Source organism: Tympanuchus pallidicinctus, unplaced genomic scaffold (assembly GCF_026119805.1).
Source record: "Tympanuchus pallidicinctus isolate F22 unplaced genomic scaffold, pur_lepc_1.0 scaffold5, whole genome shotgun sequence".
Lineage (NCBI taxonomy): Eukaryota > Metazoa > Chordata > Aves > Galliformes > Phasianidae > Tympanuchus > Tympanuchus pallidicinctus.
The window spans coordinates 34,309,726-34,337,495 of NW_026294769.1; the positions used below are offsets into that span (position 1 = coordinate 34,309,726).

Genomic DNA, 27,770 nt, shown 5'->3' on the forward strand with positions numbered 1-27,770 from the left:
CACCTGTGCTCCTCTGGCTGACTCATGGCTCACCTCAGGTGATCAGAGGTTCAGGCCGTGACTCAGCAGTTCCCATACACACACTATCTATTTAAATAAGTTGCACTATCCTTTATTAATTCATTTCCATTAATTCTCCATTATTTCCTACTGTTTGTATTGGTTTTAGAAGTATGATGTGGCACATAGTTCTTTTATTCTGTAACGTAAGATACAGACTCAACTCTTAAGTAAAATAAGGGATAGCTGTATTGCCTGAACACAGTAAGTCAGCAGTAAAACAAAGTGTTGGTTGCTGTAGAGAACATGGTCACAAAATTAGATAAGCTCCATATAAATGATTGAAAAAACTTCTTTAAACTGCCTGCTTGTTTACTGCCATTGCCTAATCATGTATTAAAAATCCAGTTTCCTACCTCATGGGAGACACCTCATGCAAAGAACTTTCACCATTTTTTTTTCACATATTGCTTAATTATCTGTTTGTAGTGTTTGCTTATTAGCAGATTGCTGACTGAGATGTCAAAACTGAAACTAGTTGAAAAGCAGAGTGAATAAGGAGAAAAAATGAGTATGGACTGTATAACAATTCAGGGTCAGGTACATTGGTTAACTTTGTGTGCAGTGGTTAACTTCATCCTTACCTTCTCTCTTTGTATTACCAATTCCAGCACTTTTTACTGTTTTCTTTGATTAACACATGTTAACAAATGTGTTGATTCTTTTAAATTCTTTGTAAGGTACCTATCAGGTGCTCTAATCACAGAATAATGGATGTAGCCATTGCAGTTTTTTACTTCTGACCAACAGTGCGTTTTTCAAACAAGTATTACCACCATCTTCACTTAACATGCTTTAGTTCACATCACAAAGGAGTACTGGTGTTTATGAATTTAATTCCTTTGATATGAAGCTAACAGAGTCTGCTTAATGCAGTCCAGTTGCCACCACTGACTTGCAATCCTTGGGATCAGATCACAGCTTGGCCAAAGTAAAACTCTTTGAAATGTGTACGACATAGAAACCAAGTTCTAAGCACCAAATACTTTGATTTACAAATCTGTTCCAGTTAGTAACTGTTACTATAGGCATAGCCAGCCTAACCTAGAGAATCTCTCAAAGGAGAATTACCAGCATCATCGGGTAGTTGCAGAAGGAATAGGGAAGAATTCAAGAACTGGTGAACTTGCAGAAGCAGCTTTGATAAAAAGTCTTTTCAGCCTTCCGAATATCAGTGATTTGGTAACAACTAGCAGTGTGATTGTTGGATAGAGGATTACATTATTTGCTATTAATTTTTGTAGAAAATGCTATGATGTAGGAACAGTGATATCTACAACTACTGCTTCTCAGTAGTTAAACAGTAAAATAAGCTTGGAATTGGGCAGCTGGAAATTAGTTTGGCAATTGCCTGAGAACAATTAGTTGTTTCTTACCAGCTCCGGTACTTGAAATTTTATGAGAAATGTTATTAATTTTGATATAATCATGTGGAAATCTGTTCTTTGCAATCACCGTACAAAATCCAAATGTCACTTTAGCTTTTCTGAAATTCTAATCAGGCATTGGATCTGGGGAAATAAACAGCTAGCCAAGTCTGATCATTGAGTATCCGCAAGTGTCTTGAATTTAAGCGTAAGAAGAAGCCGGCCAGTTCAGTGCTCACTGGCTGTTAGTAAGTAAGTGACTGAAGTCAAAAGAAACTCAAACTCCACACAGTAACAATAATACAAGGGCAAAAGAGACATTTTAAAAATTAATTTGTATGGATTTTTAAAATAATCCAGAAGAATAGCACCACCTGATTTACTGACAAATTACAGTGCTTCATTTTTATCAACAGTATAGATGACATTGCCTTTTCTAAAAGCAAGATTCTGAAATTACGTTGGGGGTAGATCTGTGCACATGTTTATCGCTGTCCCTTTCTGCCAAAAAATACATACAAATGTGTTAAGGTCTTACCTGCCAAGTGCCTTACGAGCTTTCAGTTTTTCAAAGGGATTTAGTGCCAGCTTTATCCACAGATGTACGCATTGGCTTATGTGGGAAGATGGTTCTGGAGACCCCCTGCTGTGACCCCTGTGCTCAAACAAGGGTCTTCACAGCTGTGACAAGATGGGTTTTGAATATCTTCAAGAGTGGAGACTCTACAACCTATCTAGGCAACTTATTCTGATGTTTAATCACCCTCATTGCAAAAAAAAAAAAAAAAAAAAAAAAAAAAGATTTTCTTATGTTTATTTGGAATTTTGTATAGTTGTATATGTATTCCATTTCTTTTGAATTTCTGTTTTCTTCGGTTCATTTCTTCCTGTATTTCAACTTGTGTTCAATACATTTTCTCACAGCAGCGCTAAAAACTGATTGAGCTATATGTCAGTTGCCCTAGTGCAGTTATGATGGACTTCACTTTTAAGACAAGGTAGAGGTAGGGAAGTTAATCGTTGATGAAAGGACAAAGGTTTTGGTTTATGATATTTACTCTCTTAAATACCAAGTTGGTCTGAATTCTATCAGTTCACCTGTTTGCTGACTGGATAAAAACATGGACTGGCTTTCTGTGCTTTTGCTCCTAAGCTGTCTTCTTCAGGTGTCCTGGAATCAGGTAAGAAAGCAAATAGTGCATTTTCTTTGTGTGCTCAAATAAGCAGTATAGATCGATACGAGTCTGAGAGGAAAAGACTTAAGTATATGATTGTTCCAAAATTAGAATTCTGTTTCTTCTGTGTGGAGAAGAAACAAAGATTTCTTTTTTCCTTGAGCCACTGTTCTTAGTAGGCTTGTGTATGCATTGGAAGAGCATACGTTATGTTCCTTGCCTAAGTAGAATTTCACTGATATTCAAAGTAATATTACCAGAGTTGTAAATGCAGAGTTAGAACCAAGATAAATATTTAAAAGTATTTTGCTATTCCATATCTGAATAGAATTTATTAATTTATTTGCTATAACTTGAGGTATTTTACATTGAAATCAATATCTTTTTAGCCACTGGATGTACTTTTTAATGGTTGTTTTCTGTTCATCCTGTCCAGCTAAACTATTTTAGCTGGAAATGACACCTTTGAGATTTTGTACTTCATGTCTTTTTTACAGAAATGTAATATTTTGCTGCTCTTAGGATAATTCATTGTTGAGGCCAGATGTTGGAGTGATATACAGTATAATTAATTTGGAGAATGAAAACCAGTGAGTTGTTTATGCTCACTTCTGTTGTAAATTCATAATGGCTTTGGGGTAACTTACAGAGTAAGGTATTACTTCAAGTGAAACAATCTTATCTATTTTAATTAATGCAACTTAGCTGTCTGATTCTGGGAATCCAGGTGCAAAATCTTACTGTGACAGTCATAGTCTGTCCCTCTCATACATTCATACACAGCTCATACAGTACATCACCTCTGTAAGTTAGGAGCTCAGACTCAAGACCCCAACTTTCCTATAGCTCTCCTGTATCCCCCAAGTTCCGCGCTCCATTCCTGTTTCCTCTGTCCATCACAACTCCCTCTTCCCCTGTTCTGAAACTTTTGGAGACTCAATCCTCAGCTTTGTTTACATTCCTCTACAGGCTTTTGCAAAGATGGAATGAGTGGTGCAGACAGCTACCAACATCTACAAGTTATCTCTCCTCAAGCTGACTCCCAGTTGCTAGCTCCTGTGTGAGGGGGGTGTCTTCAGCACAGTAGGGCTACTTACTTGATTTCCATGTTCATTGCAGCCAGGAAGATCTTCTTTCACATTTCTGGATACTACTACCAAGAGTTATGTAGTCTGAAGGAAACACCAGTAAGTTAGGAGTTCTCATCCAAACTGGTTGACCATATTCCAGACTATGTCTGTGGTGAGACTGAAAGTTTTCACTGGGTAATTCATCACATCTTTGAACAGAAGTTCAGTGAGGTCTGTCATCTTTTAGAGATGCCAGGACATTGTGATTGTTCCATAACCATCTTAGAGACAGATCAATTTTGTATGCAATAACTCATTTATTTCTCCACTGATTACCACCAATACCTAATTTTTACAACTAGAATAGGTGAGATGCTTTTCCTGCCTATTTGAGGTGTATGTGAATTATAAGCGAGTTAAACATGCCGGCAAGCCATGGTTTGACCAACCTCCAGTGTAACTTAATTCTCATAAGTTGTGTTGTCTGCCAAAGTTAGGCACTAATATTATAAACTTTCCAGGAAAAAAAAACAAACAAAACAAACAAACAAAAAAAAACAATCATACCATTTGGTGTAGATGCATGTAAGTAGCTTTGGTTACATTGAATCAGTTTCCTCATTGGAATACATCATAGGTGTTCTTCCCCTTCATGTGCCTGTGAAATGTGAATCTCTTATTTGTTTGCAAAATTTTCAGAGGCTAGAAATTCAACAAATGGGTCTCAGCTGTCAGGCTGGTGCTAAGACTAAAGCTGTTCCTACTTGAACAAGTAATACACAGATACTTTTTTGGAAAATGAGTAATTTACTATTGAGATTCACATGACTAAAGTTCAAAATAGGTAAAAAGAGTTCCTTCCATGTAAAACATTCAGTGACAATTTTCAAATCCAGGACCAGCCTGGATTTCAACTGATTGCTTTTCTTCGGTAATGGATTTATATTTTGTTTTATACACGTTAGATACAGCTGGGCTTAGCTACACTGAGCTCTGAATGCAGATACAGGAGCATTTTTCATGAGCTAGCCAATTTTTACCTTTAGCATAGTTATGTTTTCTGATTAGTAGATGTGAGAACATAGAAGTTCGTAATTACTGAAACTACAAAAATGTTTGCTCTCCATTAATGACTGTAAGGCTGTTCAGCATAGAATCAGAGTCATAGAGTATTAGATACGTACATACATAGATAGATACATACATAGAATGTATTGTGTTGGAAGGGACCTTAACATTCTTCTAGCTCCAACCTCCCTGCCGTGTGCAGAGCTGCACCCCACCAGCTCAGCAGCCCATGTTTCCATCCTACCTGGTCTTGAATATCTCTAGGGATGGGGCATCCACAGCTTCTCTGGGCAGCTGTGCCAGTACCTCACTGCTCCATTAGCGTTCTTTAATAGAAAAGAAAATATGATTTCAACTTTTTAATATTGCAAGCTTTAATTCTCTGATGTTTTTTTTTTTCCTTTCACATTAACAAAATACTGGTGGAAAAGTAGAAATTTAAAACCAAATAAATTCTTGAAAACATGTATTACATACTGAGTAATTTCAGTTTATTTTACCAGCTCCGTTTTCATTTCAAATTTTGAGTACATGGACTGGAGACTGTTTTGTAGATATCTTGCTGTAAAGGAAGGTAATGCTAGGACATAAAGGCAATAAAACTTTAGAATGTAAGACAAGACTATTGACACTATGGATTTACAGGGGATTTGTTCCCCAAATACTGCTTTACAATTGAAAGTTAAGCATGCCTTCCATAGGTTCTGGGCAATTTTACTAGTAGCAATATTTGTTTTCACAGAAGTACTAGATTGTGAAAACTTTACAGGAGCAGTACTTGTTGAATTGCCTATTGGACGGCTTGGCATGGAGTGGGCAAAAAGCTGAAACAAACAAATGAGCATTTGCAGTCAAATGAGAAGACAGAAGGTCCAATCAGTCCAATACAAGCAATGTGATAAATACTGTTATTTGAGTATAAATGCATCTCTAGTATACTGTAGAGAGAATAATGCTAACTGCATTTCATTGTGTGCCTTTCTAATAATATATCTTTTCCTTTCTTCTCCCCAGCCTGCTCTGGAAACTACTGGTGAGTTCTGTTTAGAGATCAATTTGTATGCATGGGAAGCAGTCAACAAAAACAGCTGCTCATAAACATTGCTAGGACAGACACAGATTTATAATTACTGTTATTGTTATTGCATTAATTTTCACACATCATAAAGATAACAGCAAGGGCTCATGTCCTACCTCACTTGTCTTTTTATTTTTCAGAAGTAGACATAGATGGAGGAATTGATCAAGACATCTTTGACATCAATGAAGGTTTTTTTTTTTAAATTCAGTTTCTCTTTTTCTTGTTGGTAGCTGTAGATCAATATAATAACTTGATGTTAATCTCCTCTTCTCTTTAGCTCTAGGACTGGACCTTTTTGAGGGAGACATCAAATTTGATGGGGTGAGTTTGAATATAAAATATAAAACCAGAACTGTGTCATTGACTCATGCAGTGTAAAGTATTAGTGGCATGAAATATGACTGATGCATCCTGCTCATACTAACAATAAATGCTGTTTATGTTATGATAAACTGAAAATGTTTGGAGATACATTTTTACAAAGTGTCATAAGCAATGAAAAACTTGGGTACATTTAAAGAAACATTATCCAGAATTAGGTCAGTTTAGCCAGTAGATCAATATCATTAGCATCTTGTTTTCTTTGCAGTGGGTTTTAAATTTGTACTTGTAGGATATTCAGCAGCACAAATCACATCCAGACAGGGTTATATAAAACATTCTTAATTTATCTGCGGAATATGCATGTAAATTATGAACCAATTAACTTTATGAACCAGTGCTGCAAAACTTTCATTGTGTTAACAGATAAACCAAAACCAATGGAAAATTATACCTGTGAGTAATACCACATTTAGAAACATCTGTCCCCTATGCCTGTTCAATCAATAAGAATAAAAAATATTTGCATAGCCAGTTACATCTCAAAGATATGTAGTAGAAGCCCAAAAAATTGTCTTGTGCCCCTGAAAATCAGTGCTGATTTTCTTTTCCTTTTTGGTGAACTGCTTATGCCTGGACGTGTCAGTGGAAGCAAGGAAAGCATTTGTTAATGGCATAGGAGCAAGCCTTTGCATTATGAAAAATGCAGAATTATTGATGTTTGTGCACATCTCAGGACTTTGGAACTTTATGCTTCCCACAGTAGCTGAAGCTCTCCTCAAATATGCATCAAAATCACAAATAATGTACAGAGAAAATGCTGCAGAAATGGGAGACATGGTTAGAAATGTGTTTCACTTCAAACCCAAGCCATAGGCCTTTCAGAGAACTTCTTATCTTTCTTTGATTTCTTATCTTTCTTATATGAACTCATAAGAAATGTAACATTAGCAGTATCTTTGTCTTTGACCCCAGATCAGTTTTTACAGAAAACTGCACACTTACTTTCTTCCTAAGGTGCAAGAACGAAACTCCATCATTGGTGATGAATATCGCTGGCCCCATGTCGTCCCCTATGTCCTTGATGATAGCCTGGGTACAGTATTTGTCCTTGACAATGTAACATTATGTATGTTACTTTGTTACTTGTATGATGTTACTTGTATGCATGTTACTTTGATTGAAATATTGATTACAGATCAGTAAAGATCCCTGTCATCCTTTCCTCTTCCTACTGCCATGCTGTTAGTCTAGAGCAGGCCATTTCCCCCAGCAGAATTTGGTCTGGATATGCAATAGCAGGATATCTCATCTTGGTCTTGGTATTGGGGTCCCACATCCTCTCTGGATGCTCTTAACCCGACATTGTAATGACCCAGCAGATTGATTTGCTTTGAAAAGCATATGTCCAAGACATGAAACCATAGTAAGATGAAGAAATAAAATGACACCGATGATCTTGTTAAAGCCAGGCAGCTTACTTGGCTGTTTATACCACCTAGAGCACTGCAGGCAAACTGACATTCTGAGTTGTAATGCAGTTTGCAGTGGTCTGAGTGCCCTGTTGTGGGGTTGGGCTGATCTCCATCCCTTCAGGTACAGCCAGCTGTGGCTCTGCATGGCAGAGGGGAATGGTGAAAGAGGGAATTCGAGTTCTCAGAATCACAAAATTGTAGAGTTGGAAGAGAGCTCTGGAAATCATCTAGTCCAATCCCCTAGTAAAGCAGGTTCTCTACACTACATTGCACAGGAGTGTGTCCAGGCAGGCCGTGAATATCTCCAGAGAAGGAGACATCACAACCTCTCTGGGCACCCTGTTCTACTGCTCTGTCACCCTCGTAGTACAGAGGTTCTTTCTCACAGTCGTGGTTTTCACTGCATATGAGGAGACTGTGGGAGGTAGGGAAGGTTTAGGGTGGATGTCAGGGGGAAGTTCTTTACAGTGAGAGTGGTGAGGTGCTGAAACAGGTTGCCCAGAGAGGTTGTGGATGCCCCGTCCCTGGAGGTGTTCAAGACCAGGCTGGATGGGGCCCTGGGCAGCCTGGTCTGGTATTACATGGGGAGGTTGGTGGCCCTGCATGTGTTGGAGGGTTGGAGATTCATGATCCTTGAGGTCCTTCCAACCTTGGCAATTCTGTGATTCTGTGATTCTGTGATTCTGTGGTTCTGTGGTTCTGTGGTTTTGTGACCATGCCCTCAACACATAGTGTGAGGTCATTTTTCTGGTCTATGACATGAAAAAAAAATTACTCATCCCCAGTTTAGGCTAGGATCTAAGATAGTAAAGAATTGAAACCACATAAATTGCTCAGAGTAGATAAGCCAGATATGCAGTTAGTATGTTCAAGTCCCAGAGAGTTTCTGTGAGAGATGCGTAGCCTACAGTTAGCCCTAGGTGAAATCTGATGTCGTCATTCACTATCTACTTCATTCATGTTCAAGAAAATCTCAGTGAAGTAAATGAAAAAAATTACAAAATGAAGAACCGTGTACTATTGTGTATTATACACTCATCATGTTGTGTTTTATACATATATACTACAGAAAAATTACACAGAAACAGAACCAGGGGAAGATAAAATGTCACAAGAGCATAATTTGATGGTTTCTAGACCCCTACATAGGTCTTAATCTAGCAAAAAGTTTATTTTGATTAAAGATTGCTGGAGTAAGAGCCACCCTTAAGGTATGGACTCTTTGGACTTGCTCTGTACAGGTAACAGTACAAACCTAGTGGCTCAACACTGACAAAAACACTGTTTACATTGCAGAAGTTAATGCGAAGGGAGTCATCCTCAAGGCTTTTGAACAGTATCGGCTCAAAACCTGTATTGACTTCAAACCTTGGGAAGGAGAGGAGAATTACATATCTGTGTTCAAAGGAAGTGGGTAAGAGGAGAAGTATAAAATAATTCTCTTTTTTTTTTTGGCTACAGATTGTATTCATGTCCAGCATTCTCTCTAAAACTCATCTACCTGACTGTAATTCTCTGGTTTTCTTTGTGTCCATTTTCTGTCTTTTTTTTTTTAACTAGAAAATGTAGTATCTTCCAAAGCGAGTATTACATAGTAGTAATTAACAATTTCTCACTGATACTTGTTTCTAAATATAATAAGTAATCAGATTCTTGAAGACAAGAAGATCTGAAACAAGTCCTTTAATTTCTTGACTGATCTTTGGCTATGTGGAATGTCACTTTCATGTAATCATAGAAAGCATACATTAGGTTTTAGAAAAAAAAATCCCATTGGAAATGCAATAGGTTTAACTCTGGGACAGTACATATGCTTCACTGTAACAAATTGAACTGCATTTGAACAATATCACATAAGCATCCAGATTATTTTTCAGTGCTGCCTAGCACTGAGACATTACACTAAGATCTGTTTTTATTTTTCTATAAGTAGTTATGCTATTTCACCTTAGTTTTCACAAAATAATGTTCTAAGAAAAAAATCAAAATTGCACCAGCTGCTTCCCTCTCTAAGACAGTCTTTATCAAAACAGTGTAACAGAACAAATATGTTCTGCACACCACGCTGGCCCATTTCTCTCCTGTTAGAAAAGGAGACCAGGGAAACCTTGATAGCATGGTGAGGAAATTTGCTTTCAGAATATGATTTCCTGATACGAGAAAATGCATTCATAAATGGGGAAAGATTTTCTGCAAATAGAAATGCTTCCTATTCCCTTTAGCTTGTTCTGAGATATTTATATCAGATAATTGTTTCAAAAGTTCTTCATTCTCTGACTCTGTATTTTCTACTCTTTGTGCTGTGCACCTGACATTGAAACTCAACCCTAAAAGATGTGTAAGTGGAGGCATAGAAAGTAATGTATTTTCCTAGTGTCTGTGAACCAAATGGAAAACTCAAGGTGAAAAATGCATAAAGCAGCCCATTTCCAGTCTTCTGTTTCTAGATTTCTCCTTATTAGCTAGAACTTCAGTAGCTGCAGAAGAACTCAGTCCAGAGGGCACAGTGCACACAGAAGTGCAAAGTTCCTGGCAGCCCCAACTGTATTCATAAAATTTTATGGCACCAACAAAAAGAGGAATTGTCTTTGCCTTTCTGATCTGTGTTGCATCTGTGAAACATACAGAAGAAGGTGAGGGAACTTTATTTCAAAAAATGAAAAAAACCTTCTGACTAGTAGGCCAGAATTGTTTGAATTATCTTTTTGAACTCAAAATTAGTCACAAAGGAAATCAGCTGTCAGTTTGTTGGCTACCCTGTATAAAAACAAGCTTGTAGTCTCTGATGAATGTACACAGTGCCATCAAACCCCAAGGAAAGAGCCGTTTTCCCCAAGGAAAGAGCCCTCTCCGTATCCCTATAGTTTATTTAACACATGCCAGGGCTTGGCTACCACTCTACTAAATGCACAAATACACATATCACTAAGCAGGTAGCAACTAATTCAAGTCTGCACATTGGCTACAGAGGTTAGACTGAAAATCTGTTTAAAGACGTCTTCTTTCCTCCAGTTCCTACAATAAGCAAAATATCTGAGAAACATTTGTGAATGACAGAAGTTCAAGAGCATCAGAAGTGGCACATACCTGCAAACTCATCTAGCAGTCTGGAAAGTGCCATTGCTACCCTTCTCATGAAGGACAAGGCTGATTCACCAGGAAATCTAGCATGGTATGACAGAGTCAAACAGTTAGCAGACCAGAGAGGACCAGTCCTGTATCATGTATTTCCAGATGGGAAACCAAGTTTTCATGAAGTATTTCTAGGAGGTCACTTTGGCACTGTGGCATAAGGCAAAGGGTGATCTGTGGTACTGTAAACAGGAATTTGCTAGCAGGATGTGAGTATAAAAACAAGCCTGGAAAAACTGCTGGCTCTTCAAGAACAGCATTGCTACTGATGGCATGTATCTCCTTATGGTCTGCCTTCCAAAAAGCAGATTGGTAAGATTAGTGAGAACAAATACTACCCCACATCTGTCACTCTGATGGAGCAACAAGCAGCAGAAAGCACTGAATCGACAGAGACAGACTCTAACATATGTGAAGAAGCTAGGATTTTTTTTCATTTTCCTCTTTCCCTAAAGAAAGACATCATTAACATGTTGTATCTCCAGTTGTCCTTGTCCCACTCACATGGCTTTATTCTCAGCCGTGAGTGACACAGAGTGTGCATTTACTCCCTCTGTGGTTGAAGAATGATGGTGTCATAGGCAATTGGCAGAATGAAGGCAAGGGGAAGTTGCATCCATTGGTGTTTGAATATTGATTTTACCAAGTGTCCAGGGTGTGCTTGTAGCCTGCTGTGCTCTACACAGCAGCCATGAAGCCAGAGGCATCTGCTGTGGTATGAAGTATACCCAGAACTACAATGGACTTCTTAGACTTTTGTACAACTAGAAAAAGCAGCATAATCAATATGAGGCCTTGTTCAAGGGAAGCCAGTGAAATTATGGAAGCTGTATGGCTCCCTCCCAGGCCCCATGCTGTAATTTTAATGAGTAATCAATAGCTAAGGCTTGTACTGCTTTTTAGAAAGAGAAATCCTGTGGAATATGCTTCACTAATAAGTTGCAGGGTCCTACCGTGCCTGGTATGCTTGCTTTTTACATTTCTGGGGTGATAGAACTGCAAATCCTATGGAGTATTTTGTGCCTGATTAATTTTATGGACTTCATTGGGTAAGTGTTGATTTATTTGCTGTGTAAAACATCAATTTAAATGTGCTTGCTAGTTTGTGGACATGGGGTGCCACTTTATTGGTTTGTGCAGATAGCTCACAATTTTTTTATTCTTTAATAAAATCTTCCAGCGTAGCTGCAGTTTGGCACTGCCTTGCGAGTGTATGCAGGCAGCAACGGCCCCAGAACTACCTCTCACAAATAGCTAGAAAGAAAAGACACAAACAAAAGCCCTCTCAGATGTACTGGACTTTCAGAGTATGGTTTCCAGGGGTGACCTGACCTAGCAGTCACAAGCTGTCACCAAAGCAAAAGACCAAAATAGTATGGGGAGGCAGTTGTGATGGTTGAGGTGAGAAGTGGCAAGGCAATGGTTTGTCTGGCACTAAGACATGTCCAAAGTATGCCCACAGGTAGTTATGGTGATCTAGCCAAGGAGCAGCAGACTGTTAGTTTGCAGTAAATCTTAGGTCTTAAATCATGTGCCCATAATCTTCTTTTTTTTTTTTTTTTCAGTCATAAATAGTTCAACTTCTTTTCTGCTAAAGAAAACCCATTAAAAAAAATCCATCTGGAGTGGGAGAACTGGTTACTCATTGAAGCAGAGTTTCATATGGGAGAAAAGGATCCAATAATGAACAGATCAATGAAAAAACACTCATAGCAAAATGTATCTCTAGCGCTGAATGAAAGGCCTGTTTATCAGGCTCCTTCTGGATTTATTATGGCATGGCGGTGGCATGTACTTCACAGATTTGTCTTCCAATCTTATTTCCATATTAGTTGCTGGTCCTCAGTGGGAAACCGGAAGCTGGGCTTGCAGCAGCTCTCAATTGGAGACAACTGTGACAGGATTGCAACAGTTGAGCACGAATTCCTTCATGCGCTAGGCTTCTGGCATGAGCAGTCACGGTACGATCGAGATGACTACGTGTCCATCATCTGGGACAGGATTCAGACCGGTCAGTCACTCTCCTGATTTCTCACTCAGGCTCTGGACATGTTTTGGGTAGGGAGCATCTCTTTCAGACATCCTCCCATTGCTCGAAGATTCCCTCACCTTGAATTAAATTCAAGTTCACCATATCAATAAACAAAACATCAAGTGGCATCTGTTTGGGATGGGCAGCCTTATTTGTCATCACTGTCATTATTACTCATGTCACAGCAGTTCCTAGAGGCTTAACTGGAGATCTGACTCCTGTCGTGTTAAGTACAGTACAGCCCAGCAACAGAAAAGAGTAACTTGGCTTGTTTTAATGAATACTAAACTCACTAATTACTATGGGAGCCTGTAAAAGTAATTAAAAATAATCCTGCCCTACAAAACCCAGTACAACCAAAGCCAGCAGAAAATCTGAAGGGAAGGGATCGACCTTTCTTCTGAGAGAGGGCTCACAGGCCAGAGAGACCTCTTTTGGTGTCCCCATCACACAAGCCATTACTGTGGCAACATGGCTTCCAAGTGCAAGCACCGGCATATTTGTCACAAGCCTGAGTGTGGCATAGGTTTTCGTCAGAGTTGGGATCGATGTCTGCTTGTTCAGCATTCTGTCATCCTCCGTAGTCCCTACTCAGTTTGAAAACAGGGATGTGTGCCCAGACATGGTACTGGCCTGGTGCAGGTACACCCTGAGCACCAGACAGTAATTAAATCTTGCATTCCTATTTAGTTCTGATCAATAGCCAGGTGCACACACAAGTATATATTGCAGAAAATGACTTAGAGTCTGTTATTTGATTTCCATTATACTTTGCTGACTTCTTAATAACAAGTTATGCTATTGTTAGCCACTTGCAACTGCTGCAGCTTTTTTATGCTGACCTGTGTCTAGTTACTGTATTTTGGCTAATTGTCATTTAAAACATTTATAACTTTGCCTTACTTTAGAGTTAATATTGCCTTTCACTGATTCTTCAGAAAACATCTATAAAATTAAACTTTGAATTGTTTACCTAACTCCAATTTAAACTTCTTAGAAATGACCAGCAATTAAAATTCGGAGAACATGGATTAGAAATAAAGAGGCATTCTTGCAGGTGCATAACTTGAGCACTGAAATGGCATGTCCACTTTGGGGTATCACAAGCCCATCACAGTTTATGAGTAGATTCATGATGAAAAGATTTCTGATAGGAGAAAGGAGAAGGACTTCATGCAGCAGAAGTCATCATGTTACATTCTGATAGCTGAAAGAGGAAGCTAAATAAATTTAGGACAGGAATAAATACCTTTATAGAACAATTACACAAAAATGATTACCAAAAAGTACTTAAGGTTCTAAACGATTCTCTTTTATTTTGAGCCTGTATCTCAAAGATTGGTAGTCTTTCTGGAAATAAACAATCTTTTATTTTTCCTTTTCAGGTAGAGAACATAATTTCAATAAATACGATGATAAAACATCAGACTCTCTGAATGTTCCCTATGACTATACATCTGTGATGCACTACAGCAAAACTGCTTTCAGGAATGGAACTGAACCAACCATCGTAACAAACATACCGTACTTCATGGATGTAATAGGACAGAGGATGGATTTCAGTGATTATGATCTTCAGAAACTGAATCAGCTGTACAATTGCTGTAAGTTTTTCCACTCATTTTACATTCTTTGCTTCTTATCTTATTATCCAGCCTCAAGTAAAAAAAATATATGCGAATATATTTGGAGAAATGAATTGTGTTTAAAACACCAGAAATAATGGTACAGCTAGAAATAATACAGCCCTCCTGCAGAAACACTGCTGTGTAGTAGAGCTTTCTGTGCAATTTTATTTGACCGTTAGTTAAAAATCATCTTTGCTCAGTAGATGATTTTTGTTCATCCCTTGGGTGGCTGTTTAAAATGTGTGCTTCTACACCAAGCTTTTTGTTTCTCCCCCCGCATTATCGCACAGCTGCTGCTCTACAGGACTGAGTGTCTTTGCTGTGGCTCTCATACCTGCTCTGCACTCATACAGTCTGTCAGACAGAGCTTGTTCATGCAAACAAGTGATGGATGTTGTTATGAAGAAAAAGTGAGCCTTTAAAATTTTTGGTTTCCATTTCAAACTCAGCCTATTAGCAAAGTGATTGAAACTGTTGCTTTGCTCATATGGAATTCATTCTAGAAAGTTGAGTGAAAATAGGTGTCTGGGGAACATAATTATGTAATTGTGACTATCAGAAGTGTCCTGGCACTCAGATGATACTTTTACTTCACTGCCTCAGTATACCAAGTAGAGTGTAAGATCTTACATTATGTTTTAAACCTCACTGTAAGTATACTTTAAATAGTAATCATACACATTTATTGGAACAGTGTCTTTTAATGAGTATACGATTCTGATAAAGGTACTTATCTTCACGTGGGTCTAAAATGAACACACATGCAGTTTTAGGCATTCTAACATTTGACACACAGTCAATTAGCTCTTATGTAAGTGCTTAAAGCTAAGGATGTCTTTAACAGCAGATAGGGTTCTTCTTCATCTCCATTATCTTATATACTTTCCATCATTCTCACGCAGTATATAAATACTTCTTTATCCAACAGACACTTTTGCTCAGCAAAATAAGCCCCAGTCATGCTGAAATAAGTGATGAAACTCCCACCGCTTTCAGGGCAACCAGAATTTCCCCTACTCCCTGCTCTGTCTCTTGGCATAGCAGGGGTGTATGATATTTGCAGAACCATAAGTGGTCTTCAGATGATTCACTGTTTGCCCAAGTGGCTCCTGTGCCAGAGAGAAGAGGTGCTTCACAGGTCCCAGCTCTCAGCTGCTGAATGACCCTTCCAGGTTAGAGGAAGGACCAAGAATGGCAAACATGCTTTAGGTTGCAGATGTCCTCACGGATGTATCAAAAAACTGCTTTTATTGCTGAGCAGAACTTATGAAAGGCTTTAACCTGAATTCCTGCTGAAAATCTGCGGGGTTAGAAATTGATGATTAAAATTGGAAGCTTCAAAATATATATATATATATGACTGGCCATGAGTTTCCTCATTCATTGAAAGTTATGATTCAGCAGTCATGCTCCTCATACTGCCAGCCTCTCACTAAGCAGTGAGAAACTTACTGGCATTTGGTGCAGATGGAATTCAAAACCCCCTACTCTTGTCTCAGTATTTAATCTAAGAAATAGATTGTATGCTATTGGGTCTTGCTTTTCTCTCTTCTTGTCCTTCAGTTTTATACAGCTTTTTTAACAGCTTTCCTGTTTGGACAAACTGATTTCATATCTTGCTTTATGCTTTGATTTCAAGGAGTTCTTTCATCATCCCCTTTTTTTCCTTACTTTTTTTGCTAACATCCTATTTTTTTTTTTTTTTAATTTTCTCTAACTGTCAATAGAACAACTACTGTGAAAATCTTTTCTTGTTTTTTTGCAACATCATACCAATACCATCTCTTAAAAGGTATCAATTATACAACACTTCCCTGAGCTAGGCTCACTGAAGCATTTAGCATGCTACTGAGGTTGATTTTTGTGATACTCAAGGTTCTTATTATTAGTGCAATGTAACCTTTAAAACTGTCACAATATTTTATACGTAGGTTGAGAAGCAATAATCACAAAGCGTTTTATTAATGGTTGTTTTCAAATCATGGCTGGTGTTGCAGAGAGCTCAGATCTAGTATAACAGGAAACAAATCTAAAAATAGGCATAAGCCTGGGTTTATTACTTCTTTTGTTAACTTCTGACTTGTTAATATGAAAACCAGGTCTTCAGAGTCTGTATGAGGTGAGATAACCACTGGTTTCAAATGTATCTTTGCCAAATGTGTTTTCAATTCAGCATTTTGAAAATCAAGCAGAATGAGCAAATACTGCAGTCAAATAGCTGCTGCTGTGCTGTATTTTGAAGTTGGTGCTCCGGTAGATGGTCTGGTGAAACTTCTTTCAAAAGCTCTGACTATGTGTGAAGTAAGCCTAAAGAAAGCAGAGGAATCCTCAGACCTTTTGGTTGTGTGAAGTTTGGTAGGTCAGGGCTGGTGTCAGTGCTCCTTTTGTAAACAAAATATAATAGAACCATCGAATGGTTTGTGTTGGAAGGGACCTTAAAGACAATTTGGTTCTAATTCCCCCTTGCCATGGGCAGGGCTGTTCCTCACCAGCTCAGCTGCTCAGAGCCCCATCCTACCTGGCCTTGAGCACCTCCAGGGATTTAGCACCCACAGCGTCTCTGGGCAACTGTATCAGTGTCTCACTACCCTCTGAGTATAGAATTTCTTTCCAACATCTAACCTAGATCTCCTGACTTTTAGCAAATGCTATTTGCCCTTGTCCTGTCACAATCAGACCATGTAAAAATTTGGTCTTCCTCCTGCTTGTAAGCTCTGGCTGAAATGATGTTTTCCCAGAGCCTTTTCTCCTTGAGACTAAGCAAGCCCAACTTCCTTTACTTTTCTTCATAGGAGAGGTACTCCAGCCCTCTGATCATCTTTGTAGGCTCCTCTGGACCCACTCTAGTCATTTTGCATCTTTCTTGTGCTGGAGGCCTCCCTCCTTGTGCTTGTTAAGTGCACAGAGCTGCCCTGATGAAGTCTTACTAGTCAGTGTTAATTTCCAAATGCTTGGAGTTCCTGAATGTTACAGATATAAAAGTTGATGGTGTTTGATGTCACTGATTGTTCTGTGTTTGCATTTCTTAGTGTCTCTGCTCTTGACTTATTTTGTGTTTTGTATTAAACGTGTGCTTTGTAACAGAGATTCAGAACTTTTTTTCTTTTCTTTTTTTTTTTAATCTTGTAGCCTCCTCCCTAAGTTTCATGGACACGTGCAGTTTTGAACTTGAAAATATCTGTGGCATGATTCAAAGTCCAGATGATAACAGTGATTGGCAACATTTGTCTCACATTTCTGCTGGGCCAAATACTGATCACACTAACATGGGAGAATGTGAAGGTATGGGAAAACATTCTCCTTATCTCTTTGGGAAGTATTTTATGCAAAGGCAAGTCAACTGACTTTGCTCTTGGCCTTGTTCTATGTTTATTTGTTGAAGAACCACAGTTAACTTTTGAACTAAGCAATATAAAACTGCATGCTTGGGAAAACCGAGTGACACATTCTGTTTTCTGCTTACTTGAGAAGATTGAATGTTCTTATCTCTTTTGATCTTCTCTAGCCTTAATGTCACATCCTCACAAGAGAATTATGCAAAATGTTCTAATCTACGCATCAGAAATATCAGGCACGTCAGAGATAGTGCTGATTTTCTGAATAATTGCACAGTAATACTTCAGAAAAGACTGGCATTTAGAAATTTCATCTATTACCAGAGCTCAGATGAACAATTTGTTGAGAATCATAGAACCATAACGTATCCTGAGTTGGAAGGGACCCACAAGGATCACCGAGTCTAGCTTCTGGCTCCACACAGGACCAGTCAAATACAAACACTGTGTCTGAGAGCATTGTCCAAATGCTCCCTGAACTGTGACAGCTTGGGGCTGTGCCCACAGCCCTGGGCAGCCCGTTCCATGCCCACCGCCCTCTGGTGCAGACCCTTTCCCTAACCCCCAGCTGCCCCTCCCCTGACACAGCTCCATGCCGTTCCCTTGGGCCCTGTTGCTGTCATTAGAGAGCACAAATCACTGCTGCCTCTTCACTCCCCTTGTGAGGAACAGTAGGCTGCCATGAGGCCTCCCCTCAGCTCCTCTGCTCTGGGCTGAAGAGAACATAGCAAATTATTTATGAAGCTGTTAAAGAAACTTGTGAGTTCAGGAGCTTACACCAGTCCTCCGAAGAGAATGTCAAATGTGAATTACCAGCACTGCATGAACAGTTTCAAGAGAGCACCCATTGTGTGTAAATTGCTAGAGACAAGCGAAGGAGGAAAAAATGTCCAAGGAGAACAGCAAGTCTTCCTCTGAAGAATGCAGACAGGTAACAGCCCTCAGTCTGAAGATTTGTACAGGATCTAGTTTGCTGTGACCCTTGTGAACTCGACTGTATCTTCTAGCACTGTTACAATATGATGTTAAGAATACATGTTTTACCACTTGCTTCTCTTTTACTTACGACAGATTCTGGCTATTTCATGCATTTCGACACCAGTACTGTATCAGAAGGAAGCACAGCTATTCTGGAGAGCAGAATTCTATATCCCAAAAGAGACTTCCAATGCTTGCAATTCTATTTCTATAATAGTGGAAGTGAAAGCGACCAGCTCTATGTCTTGGTCAGGGAGTATTCTGATGCCCATCCAAATGGTACTTTGAGACTAATTGAAGAGATAAAAGGTATGGAATAAATAAAGCTACATTTTGGTTTAATCTCATAATGCTTTTCAATGTACTGAGGGAAAATGCTGTAGCAAAGTGACTCATCTCCTAGTTTTATTCTTTATCTTCTTCTCTAACAAAATAATTGAATTTCTGCTGGTGGTACTACACTTGATGAATCCTTGGTCAGCCATTTTCCTATAATATGCTAAATTACAACAAATTAAACTCTTGCACTATCAAGATAGTTCTCTTACCAAAACAGGTAAAATTCCATGAACAGTCATTTTAAGTGTTATAGAATTGCTGGTATCAACAGCAACAGATGAAGTTGGTCATTAGAATAAATTACAATAAATAAGAATGAAGAACAATAAATAATTAAGAATAAATAATAAATAAATAAGAATAAAGAAGAATAAAGAAATGGAAAATAGAAGTGCCCTGGAATACCCCGAATTTCAATTAAAAAAAAAAAAAAAAAGATGAACAAAATTTGACTTAATTTTTAAGTCAAGTTTGGAGTGGCTGAACTGAAATATATGGGCAGCAGAACACAATTTGCATCTTGCTTTGAAAAAAAATCAGTTTTTGTGCCTTTGGGAGTCTATGAACCTTTGGGAGCCCACAAAATGAGCAACAGTGGTCTGCTGATGGAGTTAAACTAGAATTGCTGAAGTCACTTAAGATTAAACTATATTCTCAAATATTTAACTATTTGTTGATCTCAATTACAGCTACAAATAATTCAGTCCATTGAATGAAGTAGTCTGAGAAAGTTCTTTTGCACAATAGATATAAAGTCTGCTTCTTTTACCCTTTTTTTGCTCATTAAGGCTCAACTGCTACTCATGACTGTTTTCCTTTTCTTTTTTCCACTCATTACTTCACTTTGATACTTTCATCATCTCACTGAACATGAGTCAGAAATGCCAGTCTTGTGTATTATGTTTGCAGCTCAAATAGACATTAGTTAATGCAAAAGTCAGTTTAATAAAAGATAGTGGGGTGTTCTTGTTTCTGAATTTGTTTTTCCCCTCTCAATTATAACAATAATGAAAAACAGCAAGAAATTATGATTCTTATCTGAAATCCATTGTGCTGTTTTTAGAACAGTTAGGAAAGTGAATTCTGTGCTTGGATTTGGCTCTTCCTAGTCCAGAAATACAGCTGAAAGTCTGGCCTTTCATTCAGGGGAACATAAGCCAGCCAGCTAAAAGAATTGTTTTGCTGCATGTACTGTTAACAAAGAATGTCCTACTTTCACTTGACTTAAAAGGCCTTTGTGCAGAATTCTTTGTTTTTGTGCAAACTGCTCTTGGAGTCAAGTGGGATTTACTAGGCAGGCATGTCTAGAGGCGGCATCAGCCTTGCACTGGGATTTCGTCACATGTAGTAGGTCTTGCAAATCTCTGGCTTTAATTTTAACTTAGTAGCAGTCATTTGATGGGTGAATAGTGCTTCTGTGAAGCAAACTTCCACAGTGCTGGGATTCCAGAATTCTCTGCATCTTTTTTTTTCTTTCTTTTTTTTTCTTCCCTTTGAGATATGTTGTTATTCAGTTATAGATACTTGGTGCCAACGGTTTTTTTATATCACAGGTGACAGCCGCCTTTGTGCATTTAATTATCACAGCTTTTCAACTATTTTAATGCAGTGTTCTTTAAAACATAAAAGCAAAAGCAGTCTTAGAAACATTAACACTGTTTTCACTCTAATTAAGGAGCTTCTATGCGTATCTGTAATCTGTAGAAAAATTGAACTGGAAAAATATGATCACGCACTGAAAAAGCAACGTCTACAAGAGAAATGTTCCATCATCTCAGTGCTGGTGGAGCTGAGAAATTCTTTCATAGCATTGGAATAGACACTGTGGATGTGTACAGTGTTTGATTGTACTGCTTACTTAGAAATCCCTACCAATGTTTCCAGGTTCACCTGTGAATTACTGGCAGCTCCATCACGTTTCCTTGAATGTCACGAGTAAATTCCGGGTTGTGTTTCAAGGTGTGAGAGGAACTGGCTTATCAAATGGAGGTCTCTCTATTGATGACATCAACTTGTCAGAAACACAATGTCCTCACCATGTCTGGCACATCAGAAACTTCACAGACCTCCTCGACACAAGTCCTGCAGGGACAGAAGGAAAAATATACAGTCCACCCTTTTACTCTAGTGAAGGATACGCTTTTCAGGTTGGCTTGTATGTAAATGGTACTGCTGATAACCCATTTAATTTAGCAATATACTTGTACTTGATTTCTGGAGCAAACGATGATCAGCTGCAGTGGCCCTGCCCATGGCAGCAAGTTACCATGATTCTGCTTGACCAGCATGCTGATATTCGTCAACGGATGTCAAACCAAAGAAGTGTAACAACAGACCCTCTGGAATTATCAGGTTAGTTAAAAGCAGATGTACTATCCAGTATGCTTAAAAGCAATCAAACAAAAGCAAACATAAGAAGAAGAGTCAAATTTTCTCATTGTATAAATTAGTGCAGCTTTTTTTTTAACTTCTAGAATGGATGATTTCCTTGCAGCAGCAGTATAATTGATCAGACAAGAGAGATTTGAATATATAAGCAAGTTAAACTGGAACCTTTGATTTCAAAGGTGATATGCATGAGAAACAGGTGGATCATTCATGCCTAGCATTTCTTCCACAGGATTCTGAAGATGCATTTATATTTAATGTGAATGAAAGCCTTCCAGAAAGCTTGAAACAAGCAAACAAACAAAAAATACTAAATTAAGCAGTTGATACCAGCTAAAAGTGCAGCTATTAAATACATAGCCTCCTTTCTTTCAAAATGAACTGTGGTGTCAGCGCAAATCACCAGATGGACAAAGTACTGATTTGTGTTACATAATCTGTCCTTGTTCAAGGTGTGACAAGATAAGGAGCAATTGTCCACAATACCTGGGAAAGGAGGCAGTTTAGGTGAATGTGTAACTGAGAAATGGTAGGAATCTTAGTAAAAAATATTAAAATAAAATCCCATATTCACCATTTGATAAAGATTGAATTAAGCCAAAATAACTTTCTGCATCAAAGGATTTTGCCAAAAGAAACAACCTCCACTACTGAATTAGTTTTGTGGGCTTTCAGGCTATAACATTAATGCAGGAACAAAGGCACTAAAATGTCTATTTCTTGATATATTTAAAATAAAACCTTGATTTACATAGGTTGCTCCAAAAGTAGTGCCTCCTATTTATTTCCATGGAAACTACAACAGATACAAAGAACACAGTAACACTATAGATTGAGCAAATTCTCAGCTACAAAACACTATTTTTCAACATAGTCACCACCATTAGCCATGCACCAGCAATGAACAAGAGCCTGCATGCCATGCCCTTAGAAATTTGTTCCAGTAGAGGTGACCCACTGTTTTGCAGCTGCTATGATGACATAATTGCTAGGAAAATGTTCCCCATGCACTCCATCTTTCATCAGCCTGAAGAGATGAAGCCAGAAGGTACCATATTTGAACTATAGGACATGGATTGTCAACATGTCACTGTTGACACTGCTGAAAAGCACCAACCACTACTTCACTGTGCTCACATCCACTGTTTGATCTCCATGAACATTCATAAAGCATCAATGAATGTCAATGTATGCAATTTTTTCTGCATGGAGGAATTCAGTTCCACACCTTTGCTTCATATGCACTTTCATGTCAGACACCATTCTGCCAGACTGCTCCTCTGCTGCTGTCACATGGCAGCAAAATGTAATGAAATATTGGTGGAAAGGTTCAATCTCTACTACCATACCACCAACAATTACTTACCGAACAGTCCTCATACATTCATTTTTTAATGATGTTTTCTACATGAAAAAAATTAAAAAAGTAGTAATCTAGAAAGACCAACTCTGTATTTGAAGGATGATTATGGCAATTTCCCCATGGTTGGCATTTACGCTCTCTATTGTTGTGGCCACAGCATTCAACTTGTTTCCTTCTGTGATGCTGAGGACTTGCAGTCTGTTTGTGCTCAGCCACTTCTCCCTTGTTCATGTTTTGGTTGTAGCCTCAGATTCCCAAGATAAGCCTTGTAACTACATCTTTCTCTGACCAGCCGAGATGTTGGAGCAAGCAGTTTCTTCTCCCAGTCACATCTTTCAATACAAAGTCAGGCTCAACTCTGAGATTTATGACAGGATTTGATGGAAGGGATAATAATAGCCTGTGACCAATTGGGTTGTTCAGGTGCTCTCTGTCCTCCATCCCTATCAGCAGATGCTCAGTACCTCAGACGAACTCACACAGATCTTCTTTCTCTTGTGTCTCATTAGTGTGGAATCTCTGTCAAATAAATAAATAAAGAAATAAAGAAATCTATTTTAGGCAGGTTCAGCACTGTTTCTGCTCCTTGAGTTTCAGGTAATTTATTTCCATCTCCATTATTTCCAAGAGCAGAAACAGGCAAGGTTGGAACACAATCTGTCTTGCTTATGGAGAGAGTGCCTAGTATTACTTTGCAGCAAAAATTAGAGAATGAAGGAGCTCTATTGAGAAAAAAAATCTAGAGTAATCCCACACTCACATTCAGTTCATTTTTTTCAGATTCCTCATCAAATTATTTTTGGGATAGGCCAGATAAAGTGGGATCAACAGCTTCTTTCCCAAATGGAACTACATTCATGAGAGGTCCAGGACGTGGAACAAATGCATTCTTAACTCATCAGAGACTTAGAAGCCGTGACTTTATTAAAGAAGGTGGTGCTTATATTCTTTTAACAATGGAAGGTATGTAAACACTGATGATAGCTAATATTCTTTATAATACAGGAAAGTACATAGTGTCACATAGTAAGTCACTGATTCTGTAGATATAAATACACATTATGTACTTTACATTATGAGCAATTCAGGTACTACTCATATATCTAAAGTCAAATTATGTATTTAAATAGATGTGAGGGTAGATACATTCTTTTTTAAATCCATTATCTCACAGGTAGGTTAAAATTTAAATGTATAAAATGATGCTACTCCTGTGGAAATTACTTTGACTAGAGTACTTTGAATAAAATTGTCTGTTTAAATTTTTTTTAAATTACAAGGACCCTTCCAAAATACATAATGTTCCTGAAAGGTAAAAGAAAAGACTATTCATTATAGCAGAGGAATGTAAAACAGTTCAAAAATTCTCTGATCTTTACTATTAGAACTTATCATTAGAATCTAAGATCAAAAAGGAGAGATAAAGCAAAAGCCTTTTTTCTTGTTTTTTTCTCATGCAGATGTATCACATCTAGTATCAGCTCAGCCAAGCGTGTCACCCACCGTTACTGCAGACACTTCTACTGTCAGATCTACCTCTACTGCCACCACCACAACCACTGAGCCCACCACCTCCACCAGGCCCACCACTACCACCGAGCCCATCACCACCAAGCCCACTGTCACCACCAGGCGCACAGATAGCCCTACTGCTACCAAAACACCCATCACAACACCCCCTGTGATCTTGACTGAAGAGCCAGAGACAGATGCACCGGAGGCCTGTCCAGACAACCCTTGTGAAAATGACGGTGTCTGCATTATCGTAGACAGAGAAGCAGTGTGCAGGTAACTGTATTTATTCACTCTCAAATCCAATTTTAATTGGAGTGATGAAAGCTTCTAGTAGAATAACTATTTGTTTCTAACAAAAGGAAGGGACTATAACTAATTGAGGCAAATATTTCCAGCCACTTACTGCAAGTGACATAAGATCAGCTAGGACAAAAAGAAATTCCTATCCGCAATACTTGGAGTAGGCTGACTTACCTGTAAATTATATGTAAATTATATATAAATATACTTCCTATTTTCAGTAATATATTAGTCCAATGTGATAAAATGGGCTGTGCATCTCCACAGATGTCTCTATAGCAAAATAGTTAAATATGAATGTAGCTGAAACGAAGTTCTGATATCAGAAGAAAATATATCAAGAGTTCCCAGGCAGTGTATGTAGGATAACTTTGTTTTAAAATCTTATATAGAAGCATAGAGTATTGCAAATCATGATCATGAATTAACAAAGTACAGTCGCTTGTCTTTGAAACCAGTGATGAAGGCTGAGGACCAAAGCGACTGTTTACCCTGCAGGAAAATATGTAACAACTTCAATTTATTCCTCTGTTGATTCATTTATGCAGCCCACCTGGCTGATTAGCATTGTTCCAGCTCTCAAACAAACTCTGAGGCTGAAGATAGTAACAATGTGCTATGAAGCTGTGCCAAGGCAGGTAGAGCAGGGGAGTGCTGAGAGGTAAATGTCCAAAGGCCAAGAGCAATGAGAGCCATGTATGACTCACTGACTGTTCTATCTCCCCATTTAGAAACCTTTTAGAAAACAGTTCTGCAAAGGGGCTTGTGCAGCACATCAGAGACAGGTCACAAATATCAGAAAATGTCAAGAAGCTGTTCCAAGAAGATGGAAATAAAAGAGTCATGCTGAATGTTATGCTTGATTTTGGAATTATGAAAAGATTTATTTTCTGACATCTCCAGACTATTTGTAGATGAAGTGCTTATGTGGCCTACTTTCTATCCAGGAGAAGTGTGTAACTAGCAGTCAGTTTCCACTCTGATTTTCTATTGGAAAACCAGGGAGGATGTGATACATAAATACATTTAAGCTTGATCACATTAAATCCCCGAACAGCTTTGCAGTGCACTGCCAATGGATTCATTTTCATGGCCAAACATAGAGTTCCAAACAAATGATTTAGACAGAAACTATAAAAACAGTAACATAAGGAATGACAAAGGTATTGAGAGATAGGTGCAGATGTGAACTCAGCAGTGTTGCCCATAGATGTTTTTTTTTCAGTTAGATTATTCATAAATTGTTTGAGCTGGTAGTAACTCTGAATAAGGTGAAGGAATCAGGGCTTGGAGGTTGTGTTTAGTGCACAACCAGAAGGTTTCCAGAATGATACTCCAGCCTTCTTTTGGGGGAAGGCAGAGACTGCTCACACAAGTTCTTAAAATTTGAAAACAAACCCCTTCTGGAAATGAGAATGTCTGCTCAGAATTTACCACAGCTACTAACAGAGAATTCCTGAGCATGGAAAATGCAGTGTGATGGAAGCATCTTCAGCTATGTCTGTCCTAGTATGGGTCAGGTATGATCAGATCACTGATGCCTTGAGGGTCTGCCCTGTGCTCTCCACTCTATTTATCTTGCGAGTTCAAATTGCTGCAACGGTGAGAATTAAGAAGGCAAAGAACACAAGAGGAGTCAGGACAGTGAAGTTTCTTGGAGGGTGATTAAATGTGGCTTGATGGGATAAAAGCAGCATAAAGCTACTGGTCTAGCTCCCCATAGATTTTATTCAACTCCTTCTTATAAAAGCTTTTTTAAACGGACTGAATGAAGATAGAAGAGCTTTGTTTAAAAGCTGAGCACGTGAAAAGGCAAATTTGCATGAGGATATGAGGGCAATTAGCATAGTGGAAGCAACTGTTACATGATAGTGGCCCCTTGGACAGGTGTCAGTTTTGCGGAGCAGAAAGTGAGTTTTCTATCAACTGAAGTGCTGTAAACATAAAGGAAAAGGAAGCAGGCAAGTGAACTTGGGTTACCCAGAGGGCTTGTGTATTGGTAGCAAAACACCATTTCACAGCAGCAGCTGCGGCCAAACCTGAAGCACTCAGGTTTTCTGGCAATGGCTCCCTTTGTTTCTTTCAGAGCAGGGACAACCTATAAAACGTGGAAGAAGTGGAAATAGGAAAACCTGTAAAAAGTGGAAAGCTGAAGAAAGGAACCGTATATCCAGATATGTAAGGAGAGTGGGCCACCCAAGGCAACTCTAAAATAGACAACTGTTTTGAGATAACTTAATTATGGTTTGGGAGATAGAAATAGAGCATCAGAAATTAAATATTTTGAGGAGTCCTTTTCATACCTTTGTTTTTAAGTGATATCACATGTCCCTTTACTTTCTAGATGTCCAGCAGGAAATAACTGGTGGTACATGGGGGAAAAATGTGAAAGGAAAGGCACAACTCAAGAAAATACCGTAATAGCTGTTTCTTCAGCCATAACAGTATTTGTTGTTATGCTTATTGTCACTATCACAACTGTGGTATGCCTTAAAAAGAAATACAGCAAAGGAGAAGGAAAAAAAAAAGAAAAAGTGGAGAGCCTAACTCCTGAAGAAGTAAGTATTTCCTCTTTTTAAAGTAAGTAGTCAACTTTGGTAAGAAGTAGATTGGAGAGTCTCAATCAATGTCTTAATCTTGGAAATAGCAAGAATGGCATAGATTAAAGGGACTCACAAGGGCCAGGAGAAATTCTCTAAGCTAATTGAACAGGAATAACCTTCCAGGGAGCAATTTGAATGTGGTCCTAATATCCTTTGTGTGATGACCTGTTGAAGTGCAGTACTTCTTCGCAATGACAGATACTGTCACTGTTACTTTATGTCCTCCCAATATATTATTTTGATTTATTTGGAAGTAATGCTTCTACATTACACATGTATTTCCTTTCCACACTTCTCTTTTAAGATGTGGGTTTCTTTTTCTTTCTCTTTTTTTTTCCTCGTTTAGAATATAACGTACTTCTGAAGGTAATGCAATCAAGCATCAAAGACATAAAATGAACATCACTGGAAGACCAAAATTATGCCATCATTCTTTCTGATACTTTTATGTCAGCTGTCATGATAAAGGTTTGTAAAGTCCGGAAAATAATACATCCCCTCTGAAAATATGGCTTATAATAAATTACTGTACTAACATCA

At 38.4% G+C, this 27,770-nt stretch overlaps 1 protein-coding gene across 1 annotated transcript; it reads left to right on the plus strand.

Annotated features, from left to right (window-relative positions):
- Nucleotides 1-2,494: 2,494 nt before the first annotated feature.
- On the plus strand, nucleotides 2,495-27,770 carry MEP1B (meprin A subunit beta). Its single transcript, XM_052704511.1, has 15 exons — nucleotides 2,495-2,608; nucleotides 5,755-5,773; nucleotides 5,959-6,009; nucleotides 6,099-6,142; nucleotides 7,160-7,238; nucleotides 8,914-9,031; nucleotides 12,582-12,760; nucleotides 14,167-14,385; nucleotides 17,539-17,691; nucleotides 18,816-19,031; nucleotides 20,946-21,413; nucleotides 23,593-23,775; nucleotides 24,273-24,600; nucleotides 26,972-27,185; nucleotides 27,577-27,770. The coding sequence occupies exons 1-15, from the start codon at nucleotides 2,549-2,551 to the stop codon at nucleotides 27,592-27,594; spliced, it is 2,349 nt and encodes a 782-aa protein (XP_052560471.1). The 5' UTR covers nucleotides 2,495-2,548; the 3' UTR covers nucleotides 27,595-27,770.